This window comes from Phyllopteryx taeniolatus, chromosome 9 (assembly GCF_024500385.1).
Source record: "Phyllopteryx taeniolatus isolate TA_2022b chromosome 9, UOR_Ptae_1.2, whole genome shotgun sequence".
Lineage (NCBI taxonomy): Eukaryota > Metazoa > Chordata > Actinopteri > Syngnathiformes > Syngnathidae > Phyllopteryx > Phyllopteryx taeniolatus.
The window spans coordinates 26,236,667-26,247,771 of record NC_084510.1 but is presented as its reverse complement, the minus strand read 5'-3'; the positions used below and the strand labels follow the sequence as shown (position 1 = coordinate 26,247,771).

Genomic DNA, 11,105 nt, shown 5'->3' with positions numbered 1-11,105 from the left:
AGATGGTATATGATTATCAAAAGGTCAGAAAATGTCAGCTATTTTCCACGAACTACCCTCAAATCATTTGCGTCGACATCCATTCTCTGTCACTACAAAGGGATTGACGACGTGGCGCTACTTTTCTCGAGATTCCAAATAAGCCGATATCTCATCCAGCTCCTGTTTAATTTCAGTAGAGTGGAAGCGCAAGGCTTTGTGTTCATGTAACAAAACATGATACCTTTCCAATGAAAGCTCCATTCTCGTCTCCCAAGTGAATCGGCGTGCCAGTGAGCTACTAGAATAAGAAAACAGGAAGCATGAGATTGGCTTGAGAATGACAAAGCAGACAAGTAGATCTTCAATTCACTCCGTTTCATAGTATGCGGCTCCTTTTGAACGGTTTCTAGGTGCGCAGGTCTCTTGCAAGACACAAAAAGAAACCGGGCGAGAATGAGTATCGTCAGCTGTTCATTTTAATGTATAACAACAGTACAAATTGAATCTTTTGCTTGCAAAATAGGAGTGTTTTCTATGTACAATATTTATACAATCATATATAGTTTAAAAAAAAACCCACATCCGACAGTTTATTGCACGACACATTTATAATTGATCAAATCACACATAAAACACATGGGTCCTTTCTTTGTCATAGTTCAACATTTAACAGAAAATGGAGGCTTTTTTCCCCCCTCATCTTTTAGTCTTAAATTGATGGGGGTGGGCTGGGAGGGGGCTACAAAAAAACACAAATAAAAAAAAAAAAGCCCTCCACATGAACAGGCGTGATCGAGCACACAAAGACGTTTGTCCTTGTCACAGTTTGGTGCGTCGTGAACAAAACCGAAACCCTGAACGGGCCTCAGACTGACACTTTCCTCGTGATAAGTTTCTATATGGCACTCTATAAATACAGCAGCAAAAGAGACGTGAGTTCCACAATGAAAGATGGAGACAGGCGGGATGCGAAGCGAGTGAAGTGCAGTCAGGCGGCGGGAGGCGTCAAATTTACAAGGACCGGCTAATGAGCCAAGCGCACGTGGCATCCATCGTCACAGATCCGCCAGGAGCGCTCTGCACCGCAAAGGACGGCCAAATTAGAAGCTCCCGAAGCTTGTTCCCAAGCCTCATTGTCCAGGTTACTTCCATTCAAGTGGATTTCTCAGACACCATATTATATTACTCCGCTGCGGCGGCGGGTGTTCTTGTCTGGCACACTCGGTGCTTTTCAAGTCCAATGGAAACAATGACGGATTCTCCTACAGTTGTTCTCCGCTTAGCTTCCGATGACTGAGTTAGTGCTCGATAGATCACCCACCGTACATGTCCTATTTCATGCTGCGCTTTCAGTACCGTGGCGCACATTTTCATCGATTTTTATGAAGGGGCGTGGGCTAATATGAATGTTGAGACTATTGCTGAAATGGATTGCATTGACTGTGTTCACACTTTGTTCTCTGTTCTGGACCAAAGCAGAAAACATGCGGCGATTACCATTTCTGCCTCGCAGTTCTACGGTTCTTGGTTTGAATCTCTGTTCTGTGTGGAATTTGAGGTACTAACATTCACATTTTGCCTCAATATAGTTCAAAATTATTCAATTGAAATGTATTGCACATACAACTTGAAAATTGTACCTAAATCAATGTTTAGAAACAAACGGTTCTTAAAGATTGAATGTAAATGTTTTGGACCTAAAAGTTCAATACAACTGAACTGTACTTAGGCATTGATTATTTCGCGTACAATACCTCTTTTGAGAATCACTCACGGGTTTTTCTGACATCTCGCGTGATAACTGGATGAAGGAATTTTGTTCGACTTTTGAAGCGGGCAGCACATTAGCGCTTAGCATGACTGTCTCACAGCCGAGAGGCCCGGAGTTCGAATCTTGCTTGCATTGGTTTTCTATGAGTACTCAGGCTTTGTTCCACATTCCGAAAAATGGATGGATGGATGGATGGATATGGTGAACTCATCCAAACCGCTTGAGTTTGTTTCCGGTCCGCTTGTTTGGTAATAACAGCATTACTATTAGAGAAAACGTACCAGTGTTTGTTTTAATCGAAAGTGTGAACACAGCCTTTGTAATGAATTTAGAATCTGCAGGAGCGGAGCTAGAGGTTAACATGTCCGCTCGCGTCACAATTTTGAAATCCACGTTTGCTCAAATCCACAATGCAAAACGCCTGTGACGCGTAGCTATCGTACCGTCATCACATCCGACACTTGGCTATTATTAGTCCACGTAAGCGCCTCTATTTGTCGATCCTTTGGAGATGAGTTGTCATCCTTTGCGCGGTTCTCTTCGGCACTCGAGCCGGGCCGCCGAGCCCCGCTCCCCCCAGGGGGGCGTGCAGCGGGAGGCTTTCCGACAACGGATGAATGTTACTAGAGAATGGCTTTGAATACAAACATCATGCTTTGGGATGATTTGCTGTTCGTGTGTGTTTTCTTGCACATTTGCACCGTGTGTCATTTGTACTAGGTCCGTAAAGTTTTAGCAAGCATCCCTGCATACATTAGTCTCTCAGGGTCTTTGTGTGCAGGCATACACAGGACGTGCGTGCACATTTGGGTGCGCGTGTTTCCCCCTCCCCAGCATTTTCTTGTATTGTGCGTTTGTGCATGTACAGCATGTATGTGTGAGTGTGTGCGTGTTATGTATGTCGGTGTGTGTCTCAGCTTTCTGCAGACATGGCTGAGATGATCTGTTCCACTTTATACGCTAACTTCTGCTTCTGGGCCTGCTCGTCCTGCTCCAGCGCCTCGGTGATCTAACACACACACATGCACACAAACACACGTACACTTAGCAAGCTCCCAAAGTGAACGCCAACATTCATTTCGTCCTCGCTAATGTCCCAGATGTTATGAGTGTTAGCTGGCATTGTTATTTTTACCACTTTGGCCTGCGTGATGCTGTTTTTGTTTTGACGTTTGCTTTTAAATTCAGTACACTGCCAATGTTTGCCAACTCTTATCAGAGAGCACACATGCATGCAGCTAGTGTCATGTCCGCCCAATGGCTGTGCACGGTCGCAACAGGGCACCAACCGCCGGACAATCTGCCCACTCACAAGCTGGCTCGGCTCCCATGGAGACGGAGCGTAAACGGTTGCGTGAACCGCTAAAGCTCGGCCTCAGCCATTGGAAGTACAGCAATGCATTCTGTATGCGGTAAACAATTCATCATACAGCAGCAATTTCAGGTTTTGACAGCCAGCCGCGTTTTGCACAGCTATGAGAACACGTTCGTTCGTTTGTTGGGCTGAACTGCCTCGGTTTATTTTGTACAACCGACGCGACGACGGTCAAGACACGAGTCCCGTCGTCGTTATTTTGTTTTAGTGGACCGTTTGATAACTAATGCTGATTGACAATAAAGGTTGTTGCGCAACATTGAGTCAGATTGATTGCAGGTTATCCTGATGTAATATTTCGATGGACATTTTAAAGACAAATGCCTTGATATCAACATAAACTTTGTGCCGACAGACTACTCACAAAAAGTTAGGCATATTGAGCTTTCCGGTGAAATTAATAAACCTCATTAATAAAGCGCACTACAACCTTTACAGGTGAACTGAATTGAATGCACATGTCTCACTGTTCAATATTCCAGTGCATTTTTCACAACTTGTCCTGTAACAAGGAGCCAACCGATACATTTCCAAGGACGTCCACTTCTATGCCTCTCTGTGACTCTTCCAGTCTCTCTGTGTCAATCTGGTGATGCCACTCTTTCCTTTTGAAGCCTCGCATTGACAATTTCCCGTCGACCGATGATCATCTGTGTATAGTTTTCACAGTCCTCGGTTTATGACAAGAGTTCGGTTCCGAATTTGTGCGCAAGTCAGAATGTGCTGCGGTCTATCACTAACATAAGCTAACGCAGTACAGTCTTTGCGATGAGTTTGCACACAGATAACGAGATGCTGCTTGACGTCGACACCGATAGCTGATGTGATGTATGAAATACTTGTCAGACAGCAAAGTGAGTCTTTAGTGTCCGACACCTCGATCGGTTCTGGTTTTCCGCATCTCTTACAGTTCTGATAGTATCTCAGAAGAATATGACTGGGATAACTTTGTTACCCCATTCCGTGACATAGTGCGGTGGAAAAGGGCCTTTATGACCTGACCTGGTTGGACTACGTGTGCGCTTTAAGGTCACTGTTGAAAGTTGCTTGGATGCCATAACGATGAGCGAGTTCTTCGTCACATTTTCCGGCTCCGCGGCGCACTCGTCCTCACCTCGTGGCTGTATTTGCTGACGTAGTTGTAGATCTCGTGGAGGGCACTGAGCGCGTTGAACTCGCCGGAGTGGAGGCGCGCCTGCTCAGCCAGATAGGCATTCATGTCCTGATCACTGATGGCAGGCAGGCGGTTGATGTCGGCGTAGTACCTGAAAGGGGAGACGCACGCTATCCGTGTCACACGCGGCCAAGCTTTCTCCCTTCAAATAAGCCCGAGCGGTACGCGGCCGCAGCGGCTGCTTCACATCGGAGGCGCTAGAGCGGCATAATCGGGAATACACTCACTGTTTTTGGACATAGGTTTGTGTAATTGCATTTGATGGACACTTTTAGCTTCAACCAACCAAGTGCCCCTTCTTCATCAGAACAAACAAGGGGTACGTAAAATGTACCACAAATCTAATGGCATCCGACAGGATGGTGGTATACAAACATAATCAAGTTCAGTTTGCATTCGATTTTGAATTATGTTCGTTTTTGTTAGCTGCAATAACCATGAAGGTGTCTGATTTGTGATTCGATGGGGTGAACGAGGGTACCGATTGACCGCCGCGTCAATCGGCGACACAGCATATTATATTATATATCTGTCATTTCACTGTTACAGGATGGATGGCCTTTGGTGAATTTCCTGATGGATTTTGTCTGTTCGTCAGTTAGCGTAAGCAGATGCCTTTTCAAATAAGCGTTCGTAGCACTTTTGTGTGTTTGTTATATTTGTCTGATTTTGAGTCAAATATTGCCACACGCTTAAGTTTCCAGCACCTTTTGATTTCAGCGACGTGTCCGTGTCGTTAGTGCCAAAACACGTGACTGGCCGAGTAATCGACGTAAAGCTATAATCGGAATCGTGCAGTTGTAAACTCAACACCTCGCCACACGCTTTCAAATCATCTCTCTGCTCTATTATTTCCAAGCCTGACATATGCAGTCTCACACACACACACACAGGAAACCCTACCTTTCTACCCAGCTTTTGTAGTGAGGGATGTCCTTGGCGTAGAGCAGCTTGGTGGAGGGCGAGTCTTTGCCCAGACGGTGCTCGGAGGTGGAGCACGAGTCCATGAAGGTCTGGGCCACCACAGACAGGCAAGCGTCCGTGATGCTGCTCTTGTGAATGTCGAAGACAAACTGCGGGTTCTTGATCACGTTCACCCAGAAGCGCAGGGGAAGGCTGGGAAGAGCGGAGGGAATCAAAGTATAGTAACAAAGAGGCACCCCTGCTGGTGATACTTTTTTTTTGGAAATAAAGAACATTTGAGTGGAGGATCACTTTAGAAAACACTCCACTCACCAGTTGCTCTTCCAGGTATGGCGGACGTCCGTGTCGTAGATGCCGTGCAGGTCGGCCTGCTCGTCCAGAAAGTCGAACATGTATTTGATGGCGAGCGGCAGGGCGGTGCCCCGGCACACGGTGCTGAACAGCGTCTCGAACAGGTCGTCCACAAATTTCTGCAACGTGCCCTGAAGACGACATTAGCACACAATTAGCACCTTTGGACACATTCCAATCTGTAGTCTGTCCATGCAGAGATTTTCATTCTTTTCATTCTTTTCTTTTTTTTTTTACAATTTTGTGTTCAAATGTTCAAATTTCATTTCTCTGTAACTGGAATTCTAGACAAAAAAAATGGTGAATTGTAGACACTGTAATTCATTGATTTCGCCACTAGGTAGCGCAACTACACCAATTGTGCTTTCGTATTGAAATGCATGTTGTACGTTTTTTTGAAATGTTATTTTGAATTTTATGGACATGAACTGCTTTGAGTATATTATTATAGTATTATTATATAGTGTATAGAGGTAACAGGTAAAAGAATCGCTGCCTAAGTACAGTTCAGTTGTATTTAACTTTTATGTTCAAGACATTTGCATTTATTCTTTGCAAACTCTTTGTTTTTGAAGCATTTTTATTTAACTTTTATGTACATTCCTTTTTAATTTCATCCTTAAGTAGTTTTTTGTTAGAGTGGCTTACTACAATATGAAAAATACTTTTTAGCAATCAAAAAAAACCTCATGAAAACTCTTTAATGTCATGCATGGTGGCACTTGGTGTAAATGAATTATATATTAGAATACTGTGTAATTGAACATTACGATTACACGATTTATTGAGAAATCCATCCATCCATCCATTTTCTGAGCCGCTTCTCCTCACTAGGGTCGCGGGCGTGCTGGAGCCTATCCCAGCTGTCATCGGGCAGGAGGCGGGGTACACCCTGAACTGGTTGCCAGCCAATCGCAGGGCACATCGAAACAAACAATCATTCGCACTCACAGTCATGCCTACGGGCAATTTAGAGTCTCCAATTAATGCATGTTTTTGGGATGTGGGAGGAAACCGGAGTGCCCGGAGAAAACCCACGCAGGCACGGGGAGAACATGCAAACTCCACACAGGCGGGGACGGGGATTGAACCCCGCACCTCAGAACTGTGAGGCTGACGCTCTAACCAGTCGGCCACCGTGCCGCCTTATTGAGAAATGAATAACGTAATTATTAATTAATAATGTGTAGGAACAAATACATGAATACATACAATTAAAATGAAGCATAATAATAATATAATGAACCCCCAAAATATAATGAGTAAAATTATTCAACAACAAAATCATATAAATAGAATGGAATTTCAAAATGTGAAAGATATATATGATACGATAAAAGTCAAATATTAGGAACAATTTTCCAAAGTGTTATTCAAAGTCAGTAACTGTTTTGAGGGATGCAGTATTTGTGACGCGTGCCTTTGTCGCCAGGAGCCTGGTGAGGTAAATCTCCGACACCATTTTGCTGCCTCGCTCGCCCTCCTTCTGGTCGCCGTGCTCGTGGTTCTTGACCAAGTGCCAAACTTTGACCCCGCTCTCCAGGTCGGGGGTCAGCATGGGCACGCGGGAGTGGGGGCTGTCGGGGCTGGTGGGCGTGGAGCGGAAGGGGATGTCCACGCCTGGAGGGTCAAATGCCAGTTTGACAGACAGTCGGCATTTTGTTAACTCAACCTGTTTGTACCACTTTGAAGGATCACATTGCCATTGTTGTAGTTTCGACCATTTGACTTTGGTCGACTGCTCGCTCCCTAACCTAAAACAACGTTTTCATTGATTTTGTATTTCGTTGACAGTACTGACCATATCTGCTGATACTTCTCGGGAAGCTGGCCGAGCACGGGATGTTGAACGACGACATCTGTTTGGGCACCAAAGCCACCGTGCAGCGATCGGTCACCTGTAAAGTCGAAGATAGGAAACATTGGATTTTTTTTTTTTTTTTTTTTTTAACTGTCTCTTCCAGTCAGCCAATTTAAAGAGGACATTCGACTCGCCCGTCTACAAAATATCGTAGTCATAAAGACAAGTGTCGCTTTCAGTGTTGCGATGTCGGTGTGTGTTGGAAGCAAACTACTTCTAGGAGGAATCAACTTTCTGTTAGCACACCGTCGTTGACTGTGCATTGTCAGACATAACATTTTGGCAACAAAGACGGAGCCGCTGCTTTTGTTCCTCGCCGCCTGTCCTGAGGCGCAGCTGTTACGAATCTTTTATGCGAGCGGTGATCAGAATAGCCGAAGCTAGCGAGGCTAACGGCAACTCTCATCCACCGCTCAGCTTGTTTTCGTACGCTGTGACCCGCACAGACGTACGAAGGCTATGTCACCTTGTCGGCCGGATGCTTCACTGCTCCACAGAGCGTTATAGTTCAACGGACGGGCGAGTCAAAAGTCCTTTCTATGGAACACAAAAAACGTGTGCAGAATTCCCACTAATTGACTGTAATTACAACAGCGACAATTAGCGTAATGGCGAGTTGTCTTTTGAGTTCTTTGTTTTGATTTGTTCAACGGAATATGTCTGTGGCGCCCCCCAAAAGTTTGAGGACCGCTGTAACTGTGCTGAAAAAATATCAATGACATCATTGATTGACTTTGACCGGACTACAACGGATTCGTAGTCGTTCAGCCCTTACCGTAAAGAAAAACATACTTGTTAAGAAATGCATAAAAAGTCCAAGTCAGGAGTAGCCCTAGTTTTGGCCCTACTGTTGGTTTCATCCAACCTACGAAGCATTTTACAAAAACAAAAATGAACCGTTCATTTGCTCCTCAATTCATTCATTTATATTTTACATACACATTTTAACTTTGTTTCTTCCTTCTCAGTATTTATATTAGTGAAATAGGTTCGCCCGCCCATGGTCTAAGGGGAGTCGGTGTTTGCGAAGAAATGCATAAAGAAATAGGAATCATCCTTTTCAACCGAATGACTGTTTCCACAACTGGCAGATTAAAATTGAAAGAGCAAAACTGCGAAGGTCATTTCCTCTCCTTTTTTTCCTCTCCGTGTGACTTCCAGCGTTCATTTGGCTCCGGCTGGTGAGTCGACACCAACATTCGGCCAACAAAGAAACATGAATCGTCATCGAAGGCGGCCGACCTGCGCGTAGAAGCTGAAGAATCGACTATGTGCATGTGTTCAACCCTAAGGAAGAAATTGTCAATGTGCGAAGAATAAGACGGAATCGTGATTTGTTCTTCATAAAGGGTTGAAAAAGAATCCCGGTGGGAAGCCAGCCGTCAGCTAACTAACCAAACAAAGGAAAGCACACAGGTTCATTTGGTTCCTTTCCCTGTTTTGTTTTTGTTTGTTTTCGCCCACCTGGTAGTGCAGCAGCGTGTTGAGTCTCTTCCAGTCGGCCTCGATCTTGGTGGTGATGTCTTCATCCTGAAGAACCACGCGAGCTGTCCTGCCCTGACGCCACTCTGCGGTGTGCGGAGAAAAGCGATCGTGAAGGTGTCACATCTGAGCGTGGCTGACCGTTACGCGGGGTCCCACGGCCACGGATTGGCTCAGTCGTTGCGATCATTGCGCGTCGAGTTAGCACGCTGCTTTCTGACGCCGACCGTTGCCGTGAAACGACTGTCATGGTGTCTCGATTGCTTTATTTGGTCTTACCTGAATACAGCGGTGCGTTGGCTGATGAGTTGATTTTTTATTTTTGGATGTATCACTCTTGCGCTACCGTGGCCGTTTATATTTGTTAACTGGATTCCAAAGATTGAATGTCACCGATAAAATATATTCGTCAAGTATGTTTTCCTACGGGTAGGTCTGGAAGAGGGTTTTGCCCCCCCCAGCTCATCCGTGAAATTCAAGCTTCGACATAACTGTAATGACAAACAGACACCAGGAGATGGCAACATTGCATCGCTGTGGATTTGAGATCAGCACAGCTTGTAGGTTTAGGGGTGAATCTCGGCTTATCGCGTCGATTATGAGAGAAATGCCGACACGTTTGAAGTCGGACAAGTTGAAGTATCTGACACTCGAACATAGTATGTATGTATGGTAACGCGGATATGTGTCGCAATTGCATACAAAATAAAGAAAGAAAGAAATCACACAAGTTCATTGTATGAATGAGGAAGGCCATTGGAAAAGAAAAAAACCAACTCACGTCCAAATCGAGCCGTGAGGTGTGTCAGTGTCACTCGTGCATGCAATGCACATTTAGGAGTTGTAAATAGATTCTTTTTTCGCCCTCAAAAAGCCTTTGTCAGTCTTGTTTTTGTTGTTTTATAGTTTGAGGTGTCACTAAAGCAAAAGCACAATATTTGCGTCAAAATCACTGTTCTGCTTGACAAAAAGCTTGTTTTCTCCTCTTTTTGCTCAAAATTCTTCATTTTGGTCAAATCCACCCACGTTCTACTGCTGATTACTAAAGAAACTTGTTTTTCTGGTAAAAGAAGAGTCTACTCTTTTTTTTGTAGCTTTGGCGCTTATATTGTGACAACAAAATATTCTGTGGGTTTTGAAAGATTACAGTCAAAATGCTCGCAAATGGCTGCGGATCTCAAGCAGTGAATGAGTTAAACACACCCTGGGTGGAGTTGACCCAAGGGGCAGAAAGTGTGCCCCTGAGAACAGGGTAACATGTAACAGGGTTAGGGTTAACAGGGGCGAGTGGTGCAATTTGGAGTTTCCAGGAGCCTCACCTAGGTCCATGTTGTTAGCTCGCGGTCGCTGAGAGCAGGGCATGTTCTTGTACACGGCGTCGAGGATCTTCTCCTTCACCTGGGTAATGGTGTCGCAGTTGAGCGCCTTGACGGCGATCTCCGGGCTGTTCTCGTTGTCGGGGTTCACGCAGCTCAGCGTCTGGGAGAAAGGAGGCGGCTGTTACTCGCCGGCTAAGTCCTTTCCATTAGGCGCTCCTCTCCAGAGGATCCCGGTTGAGGGGATCTCGGGGGCAGAAATGTAATTTCACACCTCCAGGATGGAGCTGTGCAGCTTTGGCAGAGGCTTTCAACCAGTAATGAGACACTCTGCGACTGCCTGACACCGTGACCACAAAGGTGTCATCCTGTCGCCAGGGGAAACTTTCAGCCTTGGGGAAAAGTTAGTTATACTGACGGACGGACGGGTGTGGAACCGGCAGCCCCATATTAAGCGAGCCATCGACGTTGCTAAGACGTTGCCGAATTACCGAGCAGGCTGCCAGAAGCATTTGGGCACTTATGACTCATTTTTTGGGAATGATTGTATCCTATTCGTCTGTCATTATTTGCACTAAAGTATGCAAACCCAGGCCTCTGCTTTGTCCAATTAGATGAATTTCTTTGACGGGGAATAAAAAACCAAAACACACGGCTGTCTGTAAATTTGGATTCTTCTGGAAATGTCAGACAAAGCGCTCGCGAACCTCGGCTGGAAACTCAAATCAAAAGCAGCAGCAGTTTTCAGTGTCACTTTTATTAGGCTCTCCCGCTGTTGTTGTACTTCTGCAATTTCTTTTTACTGTCTGGGAATCTAGGGAAGACAAACCTGCCGGCCTGCATTTTATATTCTACACAACGTACGGTGT

General features: G+C 45.2%; 1 protein-coding gene across 2 annotated transcripts in view; it reads right to left on the bottom strand.

Annotated features, from left to right (window-relative positions):
• Positions 1-701: 701 nt before the first annotated feature.
• LOC133483530 (plexin-A2-like) overlaps positions 702-11,105 on the bottom strand; it is a 95,196-nt gene continuing 84,792 nt past the window's right edge. For both annotated transcript variants that reach the window (XM_061784889.1, XM_061784888.1), the window contains 8 exons: positions 10,240-10,399; positions 8,903-9,006; positions 7,379-7,475; positions 6,998-7,197; positions 5,539-5,708; positions 5,206-5,418; positions 4,243-4,393; positions 702-2,762 (listed from right to left, as the gene is read on the bottom strand). In XM_061784889.1, coding sequence (XP_061640873.1) covers positions 2,667-2,762; positions 4,243-4,393; positions 5,206-5,418; positions 5,539-5,708; positions 6,998-7,197; positions 7,379-7,475; positions 8,903-9,006; positions 10,240-10,399 — 1,191 coding nt within the window. In that variant the 3' untranslated portion in view covers positions 702-2,666. The remainder of the gene's footprint in view (positions 2,763-4,242; positions 4,394-5,205; positions 5,419-5,538; positions 5,709-6,997; positions 7,198-7,378; positions 7,476-8,902; positions 9,007-10,239; positions 10,400-11,105) is intronic.